The sequence below is a fragment of the Eleutherodactylus coqui genome, chromosome 4, assembly GCF_035609145.1.
Source record: "Eleutherodactylus coqui strain aEleCoq1 chromosome 4, aEleCoq1.hap1, whole genome shotgun sequence".
NCBI lineage: Eukaryota > Metazoa > Chordata > Amphibia > Anura > Eleutherodactylidae > Eleutherodactylus > Eleutherodactylus coqui.
This window is the reverse complement of record NC_089840.1, coordinates 212,594,437-212,617,495: the sequence shown is the minus strand read 5'-3', so window position 1 is coordinate 212,617,495 and position 23,059 is coordinate 212,594,437. Positions and strand designations below refer to the sequence as shown.

The following is a 23,059-nucleotide window of genomic DNA, read 5'->3' as shown; positions in this document are numbered from 1 at the left end:
ATTAAAGCGTTGAAACTTTCACCTGAACCAATTTTTATTTTTACTGGGCTGCCTCCAGGCCTAGTTACCAATTAAGCCACATTAACCAAAGCGATTAATGGGTTTCACCTGCCCTCTTGGTTGGGCATGGGCAATTTTTCTGACGTACAATAGTACTGTGGTACACCAATTTTTGGGGGCCCTCGCCTACAGTGTAATCAAATCAATTTTTAGCCCATCTGCATTACAGCTGACGGTACATCAGCTGTGTTGGGCACTGCAATGGGATGTATTTATGTACCGCCGGTGGGTTCCAGGGAGCCACCCATGCTGTGGGTCCACAGGGAGTTGTAACTGCATGTGTCCACTTCTAAAGAACCCCAGTCTGACTGGGGCATGCAGTGTGGGCCGAAGCCCACCTGCATTAAGCACGACATTACCTCAGCTGTGATGGGCAATGCAATGGGATATATTTATGTACCGCCGGTGGCTTCCTGGCACCCACCCATGCTGTGGGTCCACAGGGAGTTGTAACTGCATGTGTCCACTTCTAAAGAACCCTAGTCTGACTGGGGCATGCAGTGTGGGCCGAAGCCCACCTGCATTAAGCACGACATTACCTCAGCTGTGATGGGCAATGCAATGGGATATATTTATGTACCGCCGGTGGGTTCCAGGGAGCCACCCATGCTGTTGGTCCACAGGGAGTTGTAACTGCATGTGTCCACTTCTAAAGAACCCCAGGCTGACTGGGGCATGCAGTGTGGGCCGAAGCCCACCTGCATTAAGCACGACATTACCTCAGCTGTGATGGGCAATGCAATGGGATATATTTATGTACCGCCGGTGGCTTCCTGGCACCCACCCATGCTGTGGGTCCACAGGGAGTTGTAACTGCATGTGTCCACTTTTAAAGAACCCCAGTCTGACTGGGGCATGCAGTGTGGGCCGAAGCCCACCTACATTAAGCACAACATTTCCTCAGCTGTGATGGGCAATGCAATGGGATATATTTATGTACCGCCGGTGGGTTCCAGGGAGCCACCCATGCTGTGGGTGCACAGGGAGTTGTAAATGCATGTGTCCACTTCTAAAGAACCCCGGTCTGACTGGGGCATGCAGTGTGGGCCAAAGCCTACCTGCATTAAACATGACATTACATCAGCTGTGTTGGGCACTGCAATGGGATATATTTATGTACCGCCGGTGGCTTCCTGGCACCCACCCATGCTGTGGGTCCACAAAGAGTTGTAACTGCATGTGTCCACTTCTAAAGAACCCCAGTCTGACTGGGGCATGCAGTGTGGGCCGAAGCCCACCTGCATTTAATCGGACGTTACCTCAGCTGTGATGGGCACTGCAATGGGATACGTTTATGTACAGCCAGTGGGTTCCAGGGAGCCACCCATGCTGTGGGTGCACACGGAATTCCCATTGCGGAGTTGTACCTGGCTGTGACTATTTATAAAAAACCGCGGTCTGACTGGGGCATGCAGACACCTTGACAGAATGAATAGTGTGTGGCACATACAGCATTGTGCGCTATCGCCCCGCCCCTTTTAAAGAGGGTCGCTGCCTAGCCGTGCCAACCCTCTGCAGTGTGTGCCTGCTTTTCCTGTGGCAGACGCACTTATAAATAGACATGAGGGTGGCGTGGCATGAGGGCAGCTGAAGGCTGGGCAGGGACAGTCTGGTGTGCGCTGTGGACACTGGGTCGTGGGGGGGGGGGGTTTGGGCAGCATGTAACCCAGGAGAAGTGGCAGCGGAGTGTCATGCAGGCAGTAATTGTGCTTTGTTGGAGGTAGTGTGGTGCTTAGCTAAGGTATGCATTGCTAATGAGGGCTTTTCAGATGTAAAAGTTGTTGCGGGGGGGCCCACTCTTGCTGCTATTGTGGCTTAATAGTGGGACCTGTGAACTTCATATGCAGCCCAACATGTAGCCCCTCACCTGCCCTATCCGTTTCTGTGTCGTTCCCATCACTTTCTTGAATTGCCCAGATTTTCACAAACGAAAACCTTAGCGAGCATCGGCGATATACAAAAATGCTCGGGTCGCCAATTGACTTCAATGGGGTTCGTTACTCGAAACGAACCCTCGAGCATCGCGAAAATTTCGTCTCGAGTAACGAGCACCCGAGCATTTTGGTGCTCGCTCATCTCTATTTATTATATATCACTAAAAGCTACTTTTTAAGGGGACCCAGCTGTGGGTTTCAGCTTTGGGTGTGTATGAAGGGAGATTGCGGATTGATCCTGCTCCAACCAACATTGATGCTGTCTGTTTCTTATAGCTGACACCCGCCTGCAACAGCTCCAATAAGCCATGCCGCTCATTGGAGCTGTTAACTTTTAAATGCCACAACTGATGTTCCGGGGTCCTATACAGCCGTCTGCAATGAGATTGCGGTGTGCCGTATGGTTGTCATGGCAGCCGGGGCCTTCTGAAAGGCCCTAGGGTTGCCATTGCAGAGTGCCTATCAAGCCATACCTGTGGCATGGCTTGATAGAATGCCTGTCAGATCATGATATGCAGGAGCGATCAAAGTATCGCAAGTTCCTGTCCCCTCTGGGGGCTAAAAAAAGTAAAAATAAGTTTAAAAAACTTTTACCAATATAAAAAAAATTAAAGGTAATGAAAGTTTAATCCCCAGCTCCTTTGCCATATTTATAATAAAAGTCTAAATAATAATAAAATAAAAATACATATTTGATATCGCCACATCTGTAAAAGTCTAATCTATCAAAGTAATGCATTATTTACCTCGTATGGTGAATGTTGTCAGAAAAAAAGAAAGGAATGCCAGAATTACGCTTTTTTGGTCACCGCGTCTTCAAGAAAAAATGCAATAAAAAGCAATCAAAAAGTTGTACGTGTTTAAAAATAGAAACTACAGGAAATCGCACAAAAATAGCTTCGGAAAAAAATAAAAGTAGAACAGCAAAAAAAAGCTATGTAAATTTGGTATCGTAGTCATCATACTGACCCATAGAATAAAGCAAGTCATTTTGTTGCAGTATACTCACCGTAGAAACTAGACGCATTCCAAAGATGGCGGAATTTCGTGTTTTCTTTCCCATTTCACTCCACGTAGAATTTTTAAAAGTTGTACAATACATTATATGGTACATTAAATAGTACCATTAAAAAACACAAGTCGTCCCGCAAACAACAAGCCCTCAGACATCTACGTCAATGGATAAATAAAAGAGTTACCATTTTTTTAAAAGGCGGGTGGAAAAATAAAAAATAAAAAAAAGGGGCTGCGTCCTCAAGGAGTTAAAGACCATCCCACAATCGGCCCTACAATAAAGACAAACTTTAGGGTCTTTCAGAGACTGGACATATCTCCTGTCCCCTCCCTCTATTTCTAATACCTGGAAATTCTATTTTCCCACTCAGACTGGACAGCAGGGCTTCCATAGGTGGGTTGTCAACTAAAAACTTCGAGCTTGTCACTTTATACAGGATTCTTCTTGGATATCAGCAGAGCCTTTCACAGAGGCAGAAAAAGTCTATAATATAGTAGAGATCCCTTCACAGTATAAACATATAATAAAAAAATGAAATTTATTGAGATTTATTTAAAAACAGGGCACACAATTTGTCTGCATGCACTTTGCCCCTATTCTTTGGAGAAAGAGTGCAGGCAAGTAGACGTACAAATATATAACTCAAATATATATAGACAAACACAGTTATGAGGAACACCTATAGTTTGGCTCCCTATTTGGTTAGATCATTTTTCTCACACCTTGTCTTAGATATAGGAGAGGGTGGGTTTCCGACAAACTAATCTCTAGAAAACAATACCACAAGTGGATTCACCTAATTTAAACGTTTTTCTGGAAACCTCATATTATTTCCTTTAATTAGTTATCATGTGCATAGTGAGTATGTATGTATTCTTCCCAGGGTTCTGAATCCTCTTATGATGTATAGGACGTAAGGACGTGAGTTGGTCCGTAATTTGTTACAAGTGAATTCACCTAGTTTAATAAATTATAGAAGCTTTTGTATTGCTTCCCGATATTGGTTATCATATATAACAAATGTTTTTGCACCAGAGCCGCAATCCACCTGTGATATGAAAGATGTTGGTCAGTGGTTCAACGCGTTTTTCTGCTTTATAGCAGTTCATCAGAAACCTTATATACTTTCACAGAATGCAGGGCAGTAATAGATATTGTCTCCCACATATGGATTACGTATGACTCAGTTTGACAAATTTCATTGTCTGAGTGCCAAATTAGTTAAACACCCAAATAGTAGGCTAGTAAGAAAAACAAAAAAATATCAGCAGAGGTTTGGCGGAATCCTTAGATCCGTCTCCTCTATCTTTGTGGCAGATATTTCAGCTTCAACATTTCTTTACAACCCTAGACAATCCCAGAGGATTTACCTGAGCAAAAACTCCATTTGAACAGTTATGCACAGAAGGGGGGCCCTCTCGACACACTATTTCAAGCATCTATCATTTATTGAACTCTTATCCACATGTACCATTTCCCTTATATATTCAAAGCTGGGGGAGATCTGTCAATATCACTCATGAATTCAGGGTTTAAAATCCTCACTCGCTGGTGTAGGGTCCGTTCTGGCCTACACGTGACGTTCCCTTCAGTTTCTCCCTTTTGTTGAAGATGCGGAGGAGAACGAGGCACAGTGTTCTGGGATTGTCCAATACTGACTAGTTTCTGGTCTAAAGTGTGGTGAATTATTTCAAAATTTATGGATTTTGTACTTCCCAGATCACCCGCACTGTTCTTGTTGCATCTCAGTGACATGCCCTTGGCCACATACAAGCGCTCTGTGGTGCGCCATCTGGTGAATGCAGCAAGAGCTTGTATCCCTGGACTCTAGCAACAGAATACGCCTCCTACCTTGTCAATGGGTTTAATGCTATTACAGGCAACAATGAAGATGGAGGATCTGACTGCATCTCTTGGAGGCACACAAGATAAATTTAGGAGAACATAGTATTATTCCATGACATCTACAACTCCTATGTACACAAGGGTTCTAAATTATGCTCACCTTAGAATCAGGTGAAACAGTTTCAGTCCATCATGGGTCTGTACTTTTCTGACCTGTCTGCATATAACGTTCTTCTGACTATTATACATATCCTTCTCCCCCCCCCCCCACTTTTCTACCTTTTTTTTCCTCTTCTCTTTGCCTTATTCTTCTTCTCTAGCCTCTCTCTTTCTGTTTTCTTCTCTCTCTTTTCTTTCTCTAGATATTTGATTCCCTAGTGAGGTCATTGCTCCCCTTTATCAGAAATTGTATGGTTTCATGGCCGGGGCAGGTTTCCGAAGGAAAAGAGGTACTTGTTGAATGGAACATAGACCCCACTCTTCATGGGGTTCCTTTTCCCCTCCTCTAAGGGGCTGGCCGAGGTGTCCCCTGCATATTGTGCTTAGTAATATTGCATATTGTGCCTAGTAACATCACAGTGCCGTATTCTTTGGCTGGTAGACCCCACCTTCTCTGATTTTGTTAAATGTGTTCTGATGCACCGTGTTATACACCAGAAACACGTTTTTTGTGTCTCTACAACCTTATGTTTAGTTATAATGATTTCACTATTGTACATTGACAAACATGTTGTACTGAAATTTTAAAAAGGCATAAATAAAGAATTAAAGAAAAAAAAAGTTACGGCTCTTGTAAAGTGGTAGTGAAAAAAAAAGAAGTAGCTAACAAAATGGACTACAGCAGCATCGGGTTAGGGACCAACCAAACAGAAGGAATTGCAGCTTGGGTGATAAATGTCATGCAGCAAAAGATTGCAGTATAGTACTGCAGTGTCGCATGCTGATGGAGGTGAATGTATTTCTATTATAGCTCACAAGTTCCTTCTTCAATGGACCTGCCAGAAACAGGCACTTGGCTATTTCCATCAATCCTATTGAAATGAATGGAGCGAAACTGCACATCTTTGACTGACATTCAATTCAATCTCCTACTCTTTGGGGGGTGCCGTGAGTCCGCGTTAAAGAGAAGACTGAGACACAGGACCCCCATTCTCAGGATCAGTGGGGGTCTCCTGTGAATAGGTGAAAAACTGATTTTGATGCAACCTCTTTAATTTGATTTTTATACTGTATCTACGAGAGCAATGGTATTTAAAATTTAGTTAAGCTTATGGAGCACTACAAATACTATAGAATTTACAGAGGAACTCTTATCTTGCAGTTATTGCTAGTCATTTAGTACTGATTTAAAGGGAACCCATCACCACCAAATAGAGCCATAAACTAAGTTATGGTGGTGTTCGGGGAGGTGATAGGGAGCAGGGGGATGTATTCCCTTAATAGTCACCTGCTCCCCTGTTCTTGTGGTGCTCAATGATGAAGTCCACACATAGTCTGAAAATCTGACTTTTTTCAGACCGCTGTGCACACGCACTCTCATAAAGTGGCTATAAAAATACATCCCTGTTTGCCCACCTCACTGAACAGCACCGTAATTATTTATGGTACTGTTTGCTGTAGAGAAGTTCCCTTTAAGTAGAGTTGTAATTATCTGTAACTAGGCCAATAGTTCTTTGGAAACTGCTTATATGTGTGACCTGAGGTGATGTATTTCCCTATATATTGATGCTGCATTTCCTTCATGTTCTGTTTATTGTTGATGTTTTTATTATATATGTACTTCTCTGCAGTCCTGGACATTTATTTTTGGGTTTTTCAAGCTCAGACTGAATAGATGTTGTTGAGCCATATTTTCCACTAGGAAAAGTGTACGTTTCTGAGAATTGATAAAAATCAAATATTTCAAACATTTAGTACATTTAATATTTGCTACTAATTACAAAATGTTAACCAAAAAAGTAATATAGAATATAGTTAAAACAACAAGTAAACTTAATATTTGCAAAATTACTCAAACCTATCATATAAACCTTATCAATGCATGACTTTAAAATGATAATAATAGGCACATTTATGCCTAGATAGACATATTCAGTATGGTTTATCCATGAAAATATACTGACAAAAATCCAACACCTAGAAGTTGTCATTTTGCTGAAAAAAAATTCATCCTGCAGTTACATCTCAGGCAGATATGCAGATGAGTAAAGTTGTGGTTTGATTAAATGAACAGTCTTAGCCCCAGAGGTCCTAAAAGTGGTTCGAATATCGGCCTATAAAAAGGCTCTCAGAGACTACTTGTGTGTTGTGGACCTCTTTTTCCGTTTGTGTAGGGCTTGTTGACAACTACATGCCTCAATGATGCAATCGGGAAATTTTGCCTATTTAACAGAGTTTGAGGGGTGGCGCATTATGGGAATTCGAGAAGCTAGATGGTTGTATCAATGAACTGAGCCACCTGAGACATTCTGACCAGAGTGTTAGGAGGTGTTGGCACTTTTGGATGCGTGAGGGCATGCAAACAAAGCAATTGGGCTCAGGACGCCCTTGACAGAACACCAGTAGATCGTCCAACGAACACATATATGGCCAAGAGGCATTTTACAGCAGGACAATGCTTGGTTGTACACACAAGGGTGTCACAGGAATGCCTACACAACATTGTCACACTTCTGTGGCTGCCCGGTCACCACATTTATCACCAATAGAACACGTATGGGACCATCTGGGATACCAACTTCAACAGACCATGAGTTTGCACGATCTAGAGGCTCAGTTACAGCAAATGTGGACCGATATGCCGCAGGATACCATATGGAACTTGTATGCCTTCATGCCCGCCTGTATCACATCTCATATGCAAGTTAGAGGTGGTACAACAGGATTCACATGGATTCACAGAGACTGGTAAGTAGAACTGTATGGTGAACAGCAAAGAGATCAGGTACATTCATGTATGTGCTTCACTGTGCGTTCCCCTAAATTTAAAAACAAAGAAAATTGAATAAATGACAATTGTACAGTATTGTAGACTTTACCTTACAGTGATATATATGGAGGGCTATTTATACCAGTTAAAGAGAAAACAATAGATTGATTAAAGGGGATTATCGATGTCACTGTGCCTGTGGAACTTTCTGCTTCAGGGGACTGATCACACAGTATTTATTATCAAACTCCTGGAAAACTACTTAAACTAAGGGTGCTTTTATCGTTCAAAAAATTGTTGAAATGAGTGAAAGTGAATGATAGTCATTTGGTTTAACCCCTTGAGTGGCAGGTTTCTTACCACCCTGTCATACCCACCAAGGCAGGTTTTTTGAATGGTCTAATCATTTACAGCAAACAGCTGTTTCTCCCTTCTCTTGACCACACAGACGAGCTGTATCGCGCGGGCACGCTGGAGCGGCTCGTTCACAGCGGGGAGAGTACAGACTGCGCAAGCGCATCTAAAACAGACTGCTGAGGAAGAAATTAGACGGCACCATGGCGACGGGGACGCAGAGACAGCACGAGGACGGAGACAAGTGAGTGAATAACTTCTGTATGGCTCATATTTAATGCACGATGTATATTACAAAGTGCATTAACATGGCCATACAGAAGTGCTGAACCCCCCTTACTTTCTCGGGACAACCCCTTTAACAAAATCTGTAATTCTGGCATGTTTTTAATTTTTATTTTTCACTGCATTCTCTGAGCCATATAAATAATGTATTAAAGTAATTCTACAGGCCATTACGATTATGCCAATGCCAACTTGTAATAGTTTTTTTTTTCCTTTTTCCCGACTTTTTCACACAAAAAAAAAAAGTACCGTATATACCGGCGTATAAGGCGACGGGGCGTATAAGACGACCCCCCAACTGTCACCTTATACGCCGGTATTCAGTGGAGAAAAAAAAAAAATTTTTATTACTCACCTCCCACGGCGTTCTGTCGCGCTCCGGCAGGATGTCGCTCGCTCCGGCAGGCTGTCGCTCGCTCCTCGTCCCCGGCGCAGCATAGCTTTCTGAATGCGGGGCTTGAAATCCCCGCTTCCAGAAAGCTAATACACACGCCGGCAGCCATGACATCATTGAATGGCTGTGATTGGCTAAAGCACACGTGGCTTCAGCCAATCACACTATTCAATGACATCATTGAATGGGTGTGATTGCTAACACGTGCGCCTTCAGCCAATCACAGCCATTCAATGATGTCATTGAATAGTGTGATTGGCTGAAGCCACGTGTGCTTTAGCCAATCACAGCCATTCAATGCTGTCATGGCTGCCGGCGTGTGTATTAGCTTTCTGGAAGCGGGGATTTCAAGCCCCGCATTCAGAAAGCTATGCTGCGGCGGGGACGAGGAGCGAGCGACATCCTGCCGGAGCGCGACAGAACGCCGGGGGAGGTGAGTAATAAAATTTTTTTTTTTTACACTTTTTTTTTTTTTGTATTACCGGCGCATAAGACGACCCCCGACTGCAGAGCAGATTTTTCGGGGTTCAAAAGTCGTCTTATACGCCGGTATATACGGTAATAAAAGTTTAAATCACCCTCCTTTTGCCATATCTATAATGAAAAAATCTAAATCCTAAAAGAAAAATACATATTTGGTATCACCGCGTCTGTAAAAGTCCGATCTATGAAAGTAGTGCATTATTTCCCCCGCATGGTGAACCTCGTCCGAAAAAAAAAATAAAGAACGCCACAAATGCACTTTTTCAGTCACCCTGTCTCCCAGAAAAAATGCAATAAAAATCGATCAAAAAGTCGGATATATTCTAAATTACTACTAACGTAAACTACAGGACATGCAGCAAAAAATGAGCCCTTGATCAAGTACGTCGACGGAAAAATAAAAAAGTTATTGCGCGCAGAAGATGCAGCAGAAAATAATTTTAAAGAAATTAAATGTCTTTGAAAAAAAATACAAGTACTACAGCAAAAAAAAAACTATACAAGTTTGGTATCGTAGTAATCATACTGACCCATAAAATAAATTATCATGTCATTTTTGTTGCAGTTTGTGTGCCGTAGAAACAAAACGCAGTGAAAGATGGTGGAATGTCAGTTTTTTTCATTTTACTCCACTTAGAATTTTGTAAACGTTTTTCAATACATTATATGGTACTTCAAATAGCACCATTGAAAAATACAACTCATCCCGCAAAAAACAAGCCCTCATGCAGCGACATTGATGAATAATTAAAGGAGTTATGATTTTTTAAACAGGGGGAGGAAAAAAAGAAATGGGGAAAAAAGAAAAAAAAGGGGCCGTGTCATTAAGGGGTTAAATAATGTATTAAAGGGGTTGTCCCGAGGCAGCAAGTGGGTCTATACACTTCTGTATGGCCATATTAATGCACTTTGTAATGTACATTGTGCATTAATTATGAGCCATACAGAAGTTATAAAAAGTTTTTTACTTACCTGCTCCGTTGTTAGCGTCCTCGTCTCCATGGAGCCGACTAATTTTTGGCCTCCGATGGCCAAATTAGCCGCGCTTGCGCAGTCCGGGTCTTCTGTGTTCTTCTATGGAGCCGCTCGTGACAGAGAGCGGCTCCGTGTAGCTCCGCCCCGTCACGTGCCGATTCCAGCCAATCAGGAGGCTGGAATCGGCAGTGGACCGCACAGAAGAGCTGCGGTCCACGAAGCAAGAGGTTCCCGGCGGCCATCTTCACAGGTAAGTATAGAAGTCACCGGAGCGCGGGGATCAAGGTAAGCGCTCCGGTAAGCTGTCTGTACGTCCCTGCATCGGGGTTGTCTCGCGCCGAACGGGGGGGGGGTTGAAAAAAAAAAAACCCGTTTCGGCGCGGGACAACCCCTTTAACTTCCTCCTCTGGGTCATTACGATGCAGGGATAACACATGTGTAATTTTATTTTTAATTTTTTGCAAAGTAAAGGGAGGCAAGTGTTTTTGTTTTTTATTTTTTAACTTTTTTTAAAACATTTTTTTTTATCCCTTTAAGGGACTTCCACAGAGACCCATCAGGACCCCCTAATCACATTCTGGGGGTCAGATGGTGACAGCCCTTTACATGCTGCAGTCACATAGACTGCAGCATGTAAAGGGTTAACACAGCAGAGATCGGAGGTTTCCTCTGATCTCTGCTGTAAGAGCTGGTGCCTGGCTGTCCCCTGACAGCCAAGCACCAGCTCTCCCTGCCACAGAAACCATCGGCTTGCTTCTGACAAGCCGATGCTCTCTATGGCAACCTGTAAGCAAACTAGTGCAGGAGTTTGAAATTTAAAGCGGGAGATTGCCGGCAGATCAGCAGTATCTCCCTGCCTCTTATTTCAAAATCCTGAACTACTCTGTGTGGGTCTGTGTAGGCAGAGCACAATGCCACAGCTTGTGGCATTGCGCTCTGCAGCTCCCATAGCGATACATAGCCCAGAAATCTTCCGGGCTATATCGCTATGGGCAGTGGAGCTCGTCCCGGAAAATTTCCGGGCGTGCCAGTCAAGGGGTTAAACTCAAGCCAATGACTGAATGACGAACGAGAATCATTAGCTTTTTGCTCATCGTTTATCTTATGAAGGAATAAAAATCATAGTTGGCTCGCTCCCTTCTTGTTCAGTTTAAACACTGATCGTTCACTGTTTCACATAGCAAATACAAAACACTGATCGATTCTCGATAAAGAGTCAACAATGAATCTGGTTGTCTAAAAAGACTGCATGAGAGCGAACGAGCTAGCGTTGACGTCACTGGCTCATTCGCTCTTGCAAACTTGAATCATCCAGTCTAAATGCACCCTAACTGAAGCTTTGGCATTTTGTGAGGAACCAATGTATTTTATATTTTTGGATAAGGAGGCTAGACAAGGAAAATTATGAATTTACATTTCAAATTATGTGTTTTCTTTCTGAAACACCACAGCACTTCAGAATAAAACATACACAGCGACAATAGGCATACCTGTCCTAGGTGACAGATATCTTTTAATGTTCAATTTTATATGTACTGTATACACTGTACTACCTATGACCCCCCCATCAAACTGAACACACACAATATTAAAAATACACATGTAACGCCTATTTGTATCATGCTTCATTGTAAGCATTTTTTACTGGCTATAATACACGTCCACCAACTTGGCAGCTTTCAAGATGGAGATTGTATATCATAGATGCACAGTTTGGGTAAAATACATGGTTATTAGGAGATTGATCTAATATTAAATATTCTAAAGGTATTTGGGTGGTTTATGCTCTATACTAGGACGACTATTAAATCTGCTCATCAAAAGAATATAATGATTAGCGTTGAGCGAGCGTACTCTTCCGAGCTTGATGCTCGTTCAAGTATTAGCATACTCGATGGTGCTCGTTACTCGAGCAAGCATCACTCTGTGTTCGACCCCGCCCCAGTTTTTGCCCCTCTCCACTGTGACGTGTCAGTTTTGGCCCCTCCCCGCTGCGACGCTGCGCACGTCAACGGCAATTTTTTTGTCTGGCTGGGAAGAGAGAGAGAGAGAGAGAGACACGCACGAAAAAAAACCAAACTAAAAAAGTTCTGCACCCAGCGGGTCCCATACAAAAAGTTTTTGCCCCTCCCTGCTGTGACGTGTCAGTTTTGGCCCCTCTCCGCTGCAACGCTGTGCACGTCAACGGCAATTTTTTTGCCTGGCTGGCTGGGAAGAGAGAGAGAGAGAGTCTCCCATTAAAGTCAATGGGGTTTGTTACTCGAATAGAGCTCTCGAATTTTACGATTTGCTCGACTCGAATGACGAGGACCTGAGCATTTGGGTAATCACTCATCTCTAATAATGATATAATACATAGTAATTAGCTAATACATTTGAAAATCAATTTTAATGTAAACATACATTTTATGGCTTCTGGTTATCCTGGTATGCGAGAACTTTCCGTAGTCTGGCCCAGAACAGCTGCTGCCCATCTCTATCTTCTGGCCACTTCAGGTAGGTTTTCTTGTCTATAATCCTAGTGAGCTTGTGGTAATGTTGAAGTTCTTCTCTAGGGATGTCATCCAGGAATATTAGGATAAGAGAATCTTTACTCTCTGCTACAAGCCTGTATGTAGCCATTCTTATCTCCAGGGAGCACCAGTTACTCTGGAGGTAACTGCGAGTGATAACACAAATTGTCCATCTACTGCTATATATACTATCCACAATGTTCTCTACTATGTCTCTACCAATCTCAAAGTCTCGATTATGAATGCACACTTTAAAGAAAGGAGGACCGTTTTGCTCCAGTTTAGGAAGAAGCCGCTCTGTTACCCACTGTTCATTGTGAGTATTGTAGGAAACAAATACATCATACTCGTAGCGGTCTCTTTTTCGTTGTCTATTATACAGCCAACATTGGATTGTGTACAATAGATATAAACTATACCACCAGATACTTTCATAGAAAAGGGAGATGCACATAAAAATCAAAGTACAGACAAATGTAATAATGAATGTAATGAAACCATGCTCGGTATTACAGTTCTCTTCCAAGAAAGAGACTAAGTAAGAATTTTGAGTTTCGGCATTAACAAAACAAAGCTGATGATAAAAGCCAGGAAAATAAATTTGTTTTTCATAGGTCACCCACTGACTTAGCCATGAAAGATTACATTGACAAGAAAATTGTGTATTTGGCAAAAAAAAATATTTTAGGCTAACTGTATCAGAAAGCACATTGTCCGGAAATCTGTAAATATTTTCATTTTCTATCATCAAAAAACGAACTGATTTTAAATCTCGAAACAAAACATTGGAGCCGTAGTCCTCTACTCTCAAATTTACTAAATGCAGAACTTGAAGGTTTTCCAAGCCAAGAAATAATTTGTGCACATCTAATGCTGAGCCACCACCCGCTTCATTTACACTTTCAAGGTGAAATAAGGAAAGTTTTCTTAAATTTTCTAGAGAAGAATTAAAAATGTTTACTTTAGATTGTACAAATACTTCTACTTTTAAATATATCTTTTCCACATTTATAAATTTTCCCAGTGGCGCCTGAAATCCTCCTTTACTACAAGCAAAATCATGGATATTTATTAAACTGAGTTCTTTAACTTTGTGAAATGGAAATTCATCACACATATCAATAAATACAGCCTGTGATTCAATGCTCAAACTTTCAAAGTCATCGAAAAGGTTGAAAAATCGAGGTTCAATTGAAAGTACATCATCAAGTGCTTTCAGGGACATTCTTTTTAGCATCATCATTTTCTTTGACCACCACATGGGCATCAAATATTTAACATCAATTGCAATCTCCTCAAGCTTTCGTAGATCCTCAAAGGCCCAGTCATTAATTTCTTCTAAGACATTTTCATTTAAGGTCAGTTGTTTTAGTGAAAACAGACCTGCGAATGCAAATTCATCTAAACTGTAGAGATGATTACTTTCTAGATGCAGAACTTCCAGATTCTTCATGCCACGAAACGAATACTTACTAATTTTCTGAATTTTATTGTTACTCAGTGAAAGTGTTTTCAGTTGTTTGAGGCATAGAAATTGATCTTGTATTACAGTAGTTAAATAGTTGAAGGTCAAGTTAAGATTAACAAGCTCCATGGAGATGTTCTCAGAACATATGTTAATTGTGGTAATTTTATTGTTTGACAAGTTGAGTTCCTGCAAGTTTTTAAATTTCTTCATTTGAGAAGCAGACACATTTTTTATAGAATTATATGATAAATCTAGAATTTTCAGTATGCTGCAAGATCCATTGGAAGTATGGATAAACGTTATGTAATTGTGTGTCAGCTGGAGTTCCTTTATCTGGAAGAGTGATACATAAATACAGATGTGGAAAGCAGAAAAATGAGAATCTGAAAATGAAAACGAGTCTACTTCTTGGATCCCAGATTTTTTCAAAGCTTTTAAAGCTGAATAACATATATTAGGTTTAAAAAAGGATAATTTTGGAAAGTTACATAATGAGTTGTTTTCCAGAATATAAATTTGATCTCCATCAATGTTCAAATAGGTTATATTAAAATGTATGGGACTCATATTACCTGTAGGGTTTTCATTCAAAAGGCAGTCTGCTTCTCTCAATGCAATTTGATTGCTGCTGTAGAGAGATAATCCTTGCAGATTTTGGAGTTTAGGAAGATATTGAGTTAGTGATGATAAAGTTTCAATGAAATTGTCTTCCAGAATAAGATGTTTCAGCAGATGAAGGTCATCAAATATCGATTTCTTTAAAGATGAAAAAGGAAAACCTTTTAATTTGAGCTCTTGCAGCATGTTGAGTCCTCCTAAATCAAGTTCATCAATGGTTTGGTTGTCTGTCTGTTCCAGCCACAAAACAGTGAGTTTCTCAAGGCCATGAAAGACCACTGGTGAAATCACAAAATTACCGCTTATATAGATGTAACTTAGGTTTGGAAGATGTGATAAAGCTTGTGGTGTAATGTTAACATTGAATATGTCAAGGAAAAGCCAGTCTGAAGCTACAGGAACTTCTTTTAAGTCTTCTGTTATAGAAGTGTTATAGAACTTACAGACGGCTGCAAGGCTGAAGTTCAGTTCATCAAATCCACAAAACGTCCAGGCCATTCTAGTGCTATAAGTCTGAAAATATTCATGCTCCATGATGTCACAGTGTTTTCTCAGTACGCCAAGACAGGGAGAATAACTAGAGACAAAAAAAGCTAAAAACAGCAGACAAAAAGTAGAATCCATGTCTTCAGAACACTTCGTGCAGCAAAATGAGTTAAACATATATCTGTTTGCTTCTATAACTAGAATTGTTTGCCAAGCAGATTAGGTTGCGGGCATGCCAGATCCTTTTATCACCATTGATATAGAAAAAAAGGGGAAATGAAAATGTTAATTATTCATCATCGAGAAACTTTTATATCACATAGATAGGAATTCCTTGTGAACTTTGCATTACTTTGCAACTGTGCCTTAGATGTTACATTCAATGCTTTAGGCATTGTGCATTACACTAGTTATAAGTAATATTATTCCTGATACCATCATGCTAATACAGGGGTATCACAAATGCATCTCCCTGAATTGAAACCCTCATAACTCACATAAATGTGAGGCAGTTACTAAACGTGTTTTACACTATAATCTCTAGGAAAAGTACACGAACGTTTTTTTTCCATTAAGAAACGATCTGGGATATTTCGTACCTGGGCGTGCGACAGATATGGCTTCTGCCACAGCATTCTGCTATAACCTCCTATGTCCCAAGGAACAAATGCGGATGACAAGAAAATAAACAAGTCAAACAAGTATCACAGCTTCTGTTTATAGCGGAGCTATCAGTTTTCTGATCCATTTTAGAACAGTTACCAGTGAACCTCGTGGACCCTACTAACTTCAGTAGAGCTCAGTGGGGTTCTGTTGGGTTGACAGTATGTTAATAATAAGAATAGCGCTGCAGACTGTGCTATTTATACCATCATAAACATTGGAAAGACTCAGGCAGAATCCTATAGTAGGGGTTATCCAGGCAAAATAAGTATTTGGATTTTTACTCAGCCTACTGAAAAAACATAAAAGTTGTTATATTCACCTCACCAGATGCCTAGCGGCTCCTGTTACTGGCTGATGACATAGACATGTGATTGCTATAGCCAATCACCAGCTTGCTTTGGCCAGTGATTAACTGCAGCGGTAGCAAGTCTCAGTATCCAGATGTCATCCCTGCTGGAACAGGAAAAGGAGAGCAGCTGGGGATTAGGAACCATTCAAAATGGAGCAATGGGAGTCGGGTTAGGTGAGTATGACATGTTATATTTTTTTACAGCAGACGGAGTAGATTTTCAAAATTTATTTTGCCTGGATGAACACTTTTAAAGGAGATGTGAACAAAGCCTCACATTGATAAAACTTGTCTATATGCTTCAACAAGAGGGACACCAATCCATGCAGGAATAATTTGAATAATAATGAATTTTCTGCAAAATAAATATGCGGTATATTAAGTAGCACATAGAGAATTAGCCCCATTTCAATAACTTGCTTTTATTGGGATTGATGGAAAGGATTTCCACAAGAAGGCAGAGAAGAAGGGAAGCGCTGTGTAACTGTGTTATATGTTATATCATATGAGAGCCAACAGCCAAGCCATAATAGGAAATAAATATAATTATATGCAATTTGGACATTGGAACTGAGAGCATAAATGCAGGAAAAGGAACAGTGGTGTATAGCAACCTAATAGTAGTAAGAGAGTTCTCACATTTAATGCGCTGCATTAGATGCCTGGCACGTGTCTCTGGTGCTGGTGGAGCGGGTGCTTGTCTATCGGATGACAGTAGGGCACTTCCTCTAATACCTGGGACCAAAGAAACCTTGGATCCCTGGCGTTTGAACCTTAACATGTTGCAGTCAGTGAAATTACGGCATGTAAAAGGCTGACAGAGGGAGGGGACTCCCTATGTCACCTTTGGACACCACGCGGTGTGATCATGGGGTCCCGATAAGCTGCTATGGCACCTGGAGGCTTGAATATAGCCTCTGCGTCTGCCAGCTACAGTGGCCTATGTGGGCTAAAAACTAGAGATGAGCGAACGTACTCGTCCGAGCTTGATATTCGTGCGAATATTAGGGTGTTCGGGATGCTCGGTACTCGTAACGAGTACCACGCGATCTTCTGGTTACTTTCAGTTTCCTCTCTGAGATGTTAGCGCGCTTTTCTGGCCAATTGAAAGACAGGGAAGGCATTACAACTTCCCCCTGTGACGTTCAAGCCCTATACCACCCCCCTGCTGTGAGTGGCTGGGAAGATCAGATGTCACCCGAGTATAAAAATCGGCCCCTCCCACGGCTCGGCTCAGATGCCTTGTGACTTAGCTGAGGGACAGTGGTATCGTGCTGGAGCTGCTGTAGGGAGAGCATTAGGAGTTAGTGTAGGCTTCAAGAACCCCAACGGTCCTTCTTAGGGCCACATCTAATAGTGTGCAGTACTGTGTTAGCACAGTATTTTTTTTTTTTTTCAAAATTGGATCTGCAGAGCATTGCGCCCAGCAATAGGGACAGAAGTGGGGGTTAGGCAGGGAGAGTGTTAGGAGTTAGTGTAGGCTTCAAGAACCACAACGGTCCTTTCTAGGGCCACATCTATCCGTGTGCAGTACTGTCCAGGCTGCTGTTAGCAGTGTTGCATTTTTTTTTTTTTTTTCTCAAAACAATACTACAGGGATAGAATTGTGTAGGCAGGGCCAGAAGACATACATTATTCATTGAATACACGCAGTGTGGGTTTTCCTTGGAAAAACAAGGGAAAAAATTCTATTTGGCCTGCCTCTGACAGTCCTCAGGGCTCTGGGTACTTGTGTGCTGTGTGCAGAACGTTCAAAAAAAATCACACGCAGCCAGCAACGTTTTACTGCAGGCTTGCGCCAATTTTTTTCCTGCATGGGAAATCCCTGATCTGCTGTAGTGAATAACTTTGCATCACTGCAGTTCTGTGACACATTTGCAGGGCCACAACACAGTTATTAAACTTAGTATTCATTGAATACACGCAGTGTGGGTTTTCCTTGGAAAAACAAGGGAAAAAATTCTATTTGGCCTGCCTCTGACAGTCCTCAGGGCTCTGGGTACGTGTGTGCTGCGTGCAGAACGTTCAAAAAAATCACACGCAGCCAGCAACGTTTTACTGCAGGCTTGCGCCAATTTTTTTCCTGCATGGGAAATCCCTGATCTGCTGTAGCGAATAACTTTGCATCACTGCAGTTCTGTGACACATTTGCAGGGCCACAACACAGTTATTAAACTTAGTATTCATTGAATACACGCAGTGTGGGTTTTCCTTGGAAAAACAAGGGAAAAAATTCTATTTGGCCTGCCTCTGACAGTCCTCAGGGCTCTGGGTACGTGTGTGCTGCGTGCAGAACGTTCAAAAAAATCACACGCAGCCAGCAACGTTTTACTGCAGGCTTGCGCCAATTTTTTTCCTGCATGGGAAATCCCTGATCTGCTGTAGCGAATAACTTTGCATCACTGCAGTTCTGTGACACATTTGCAGGGCCACAACACAGTTATTAAACTTAGTATTCATTGAATACACGCAGTGTGGGTTTTCCTTGGAAAAACAAGGGAAAAAATTCTATTTGGCCTGCCTCTGACAGTCCTCAGGGCTCTGGGTACGTGTGTGCTGCGTGCAGAACGTTCAAAAAAATCACACGCAGCCAGCTACGTTTTACTGCAGGCTTGCTCCAATCTTTTTCCTGCATGGGAAATCCCTGATCTGCTGTAGCGAATAACTTTGCATCACTGCAGTTCTCTGACACATTTGCAGGGCCACAACACAGTTATTAAACTTAGTAGTATTCATTGAATAGACGCAGTGTGGCTTGTCCTTTTAAAAACAAGGGAAAAAATTGTATTTTGGCTGCAGGCTTGCGCCAATCTTTTTCCTGCATGGGAAATCCCTGATCTGCTGTAGAGAATAACTTTGCATCACTGCAGTTCTCTGACACATTTGCAGGGCCACAACACAGTTATTAAACTTAGTAGTATTCATTGAATAGACGCAGTGTGGCTTGTCCTTTGAAAAACAAGGGGAAAAATTCTATTTTGGCTGCAGGCTTGCGCCAATCTTTTTCCTGCATGGGAAATCCCTGATCTGCTGTAGCGAATAACTTTGCATCACTGCAGTTCTCTGACACATTTGCAGGGCCACAACACAGTTATTAAACTTAGTAGTATTCATTGAATAGACGCAGTGTGGCTTGTCCTTTGAAAAACAAGGGAAAAAATTCTATTTTGGCTGCAGGCTTGCGCCAATCTTTTTCCTGGCTTGGAAATCCCTGATCTGCTGTAGCGAATAACTTTGCATCACTGCAGTTTTCTGACACATTTGCAGGGCCACAACACAGTTATTAAACTTAGTAGTATTCATTGAATAGACGCAGTGTGGCTTGTCCTTTGAAAAACAAGGGAAAAAATTCTATTTTGGCTGCAGGCTTGCGCCAATTTCTTTCCTGGCTTGGAAATCACTGGTAATACAGCATGCTAAGGGGTAGGGGTAGGCCTAGAGGACGTGGACGCGGCCGAGGACGCGTAGGCCCAAGTGAGGGTGTGGGCACAGGCCGAGCTCCTGATCCAGGTGTGTCGCAGCCGACTGCTGCGCGATTAGGAGAGAGGCACGTTTCTGGCGTCCCCACATTCATCGCCCAATTAATGGGTCCACACGGGAGACCTTTATTAGAAAATGAGCAGTGTGAGCAGGTCCTGTCGTGGATGGCAGAAAGTGCTTCGAGCAAGCTATCATCCACCCAGAGTTCTGCGCCGTCCAGTGCTGCAAATCCGAATCCTCTGTCTGCTGCTCCTCCTTCCTCCCAGCCTCCTCACTCCACTACAATGACACATGCTCAGGAGCGGGAAGACTCCCAGGAACTGTTCTCGGGCCCCTCCTCAGATTGGGCAGCAGTGGTTCCTCTCCCACCAGAGGAGTTTATCGTCACAGATGCCCAACCATTGCAAAGTTCCCGGGGTCCGGGGGATGAGGCTGGGGACTTCTGCCAACTGTCTCAAGACCTTTCAGTGGGTGAGGAGGACGATGACGATGAGACACAGTTGTCTACTGGTGAGGTAGTAGTAAGGGCAGTAAGTCCGAGGGAGGAGCGCACAGAGGATTCGGAGGAAGAGCAGTTGGACGATGAGGTGACTGACCCCACCTGGTGTGCAACGCCTACTCAGGACAGGTCTTCAGAGGGGGAGGCAAGGGCAGCAGCAGGGCAGGTTGCAAGAGGCAGTGCGGTGGCCAGGGGTGGAGGCAGGGCCAGACCGAATAATCCACCAACTGTTTCCCAAAGCGCACCCTCGCGCCATGCCACCCTGCAGAGGCCGAGGTGCTCTAAGGTCTGGCAGTTTTTCGCAGAGACGCCTGACGACCGACGAACAGTGGTGTGCAACCTTTGTCGCGCCAAGATCAGCCGGGGAGCCACCACCAACAGCCTCACCACCACCAGCATGCGCAGACATATGATGGCCAAGCACCCCACAAGGTGGGACGAACGCCGTTCACCGCCTCCGGTTTGCACCGCTGCCTCTCCCCCTGTGCCCCAACCTGCCACTGAGATCCAACCCCCCTCTCAGGACACAGGCACTACCGTCTCCTGGCCTGCACCCACACCCTCACCTCCGCTGTCCTCGGCCCCATCCACCAATGTCTCGCACCGCACAGTCCAGCCGTCGCTAGCGCAAGTGTTGGAGCGCAAGCGCAAGTACGCCGCCACGCACCCGCACGCTCAATCGTTAACCGTCCACATAGCCAAATTTATCAGCCTTGAGACTCTGCCGTATAGGGTTGTGGAAACGGAGGCTTTCAAAGCTATGATGGCGGCGGCGGCCCCGCGCTACTCAGTTCCCAGTCGCCACTACTTTTCCCGATGTGCCGTCCCAGCCCTGCACGACCACGTCTCCCGCAACATTGTACGCGCCCTCACCAATGCGGTTAGTGGCAAGGTCCACTTAACAACGGACACGTGGACAAGCACAGGCGGGCAGGGCCACTACATCTCCCTGACGGCACATTGGGTGAATTTAGTGGAGGCTGGGACAGAGTCAGAGCCTGGGACTGCTCACGTCCTACCCACCCCCAGAATTGCGGGCCCCAGCTCGGTGGTGGTATGTTCGGCGGTGTATGCTTCCTCCACTAAAGCACCCTCCTCCTCCTCCTCCTCAACCTCTGTCTCGCAATCTAGATGTGTCAGCAGCAGCAGGACGTTGCCAGCAGTCGGTGTCGCGCGGCGTGGCAGCACAGCGGTGGGCAAGCGTCAGCAGGCCGTGCTGAAACTACTCAGCTTAGGAGATAGGAGGCACACGGCCCACGAACTGCTGCAGGGTCTGACACAGCAGACCGACCTTTGGCTTGCGCCGCTGAGCCTCCAACCGGGCATGGTCGTGTGTGACAACGGCCTTAACCTGGTGGCGGCTCTGCAGCTCGGCAGCCTCACGCACGTGCCATGCCTGGCCCACGTCTTTAATTTGGTGGTTCAGCGCTTTCTGAAAAGCTACCCACGCTTGTCAGACCTGCTCGTAAAGGTGGCCCGGCTCTGCGCACATTTCCGCAAGTCCCACACGGACGCTGCCACCCTGCGCACCCTGCAACATCGGTTTAATCTGCCAGTGCACCGACTGCTGTGCGACGTGCCCACATGGTGGAACTCTACGCTCCACATGTTGGCTAGGCTCTATGAGCAGCGTAGAGCTATAGTGGAATACCAACTCCAACATGGGCGGCGCAGTGGGAGTCAGCCTCCTCAATTCTTTTCAGAAGAGTGGGCCTGGTTGGCAGACATCTGCAAGGTCCTTGGAAACTTTGAGCAGTCGACCCAGGTGGTGAGCGGCGATGCTGCAATCATTAGCGTCACCATTCCTCTGCTCTGCATCTTGAGAAATTCCCTGCAAAGCATAAAGGCAGATGCTTTGCGCTCGGAAACAGAGGCGGTGGAAGACAGTATGTCGCTGGATAGTCAGAGCACCCTCCTGTCTATATCTCAGCGCGTTCAGGAGGAGGAGGAGGAGCATGAGGAGGATGAGGAGGAGGGGGAAGAGACAGCTTGGCCCACTGCTGACGGTACCCATGCTGCTTGCCTGTCATCCTTTCAGCGTGTATGGCCTGAGGAGGAGGAGGCGGAGGAGGAGGAGGAGGATCCTGAAAGTGATCTTCCTAGTGAAGACAGCCATGTGTTGCGTACAGGTACCTTGGCACACATGGCTGACTTCATGTTAGGATGCCTTTCTCGTGACCCTCGCGTTACCCGCATTCTGGCCACTACGGATTACTGGGTGTACACACTGCTCGACCCACGCTATAAGGAGAACCTTCCCACTCTCATTCCCGAAGAGGAAAGGGGTTCGAGAGTGTTGCTATACCACAGGACCCTGGCGGACAAGCTGATGGTAAAATTCCCATCCAACAGCGCTAGTGGCAGAAGGCGCAGTTCCGAGGGCCAGGTAGCAGGGGAGGTGCGGAGATCGAGCAGCATGTGCAGCCCAGGCAGTGCAACAGTCTTTAAGGGCCTGGACAGCTTTATGGCTCCCCAGCAAGACTGTGTCACCGCTCCCCAGTCAAGGCTGAGTCGGCGGGAGCACTGTAAAAAGATGGTGAGGGAGTACGTAGGCGATCGCACGACCGTCCTCCGTGACGCCTCTGCCCCCTACAACTACTGGGTGTCGAAGCTGGACACGTGGCCTGAACTAGCGCTGTATGCCCTGGAGGTGCTTGCTTGTCCTGCGGCTAGCGTCTTGTCGGAGAGGGTGTTTAGTGCGGCTGG

General features: G+C 44.2%; 1 protein-coding gene across 1 annotated transcript; it reads right to left on the bottom strand.

The window, feature by feature from the left end:
* Window positions 1–7,705: 7,705 nt before the first annotated feature.
* LOC136626013 (toll-like receptor 13) lies at window positions 7,706–15,497 on the bottom strand. The gene is made up of 2 exons (XM_066600709.1): window positions 12,678–15,497; window positions 7,706–7,832 (listed from the first exon to the last, which is right to left on the bottom strand). Exon 1 carries the CDS (start codon window positions 15,495–15,497, stop codon window positions 12,681–12,683), a length of 2,817 nt encoding a protein of 938 aa, XP_066456806.1. The 3' UTR covers window positions 7,706–7,832; window positions 12,678–12,680.
* Between the last annotated feature and the right edge of the window lie 7,562 nt (window positions 15,498–23,059).

Bases quoted from the DNA above. Each gene is read 5' to 3' on its own strand.
- LOC136626013 (XM_066600709.1), bottom strand. From the start codon at position 15,497: ATGGATTCTACTTTTTGTCTGCTGTTTTTAGCTTTTTTTGTCTCTAGT.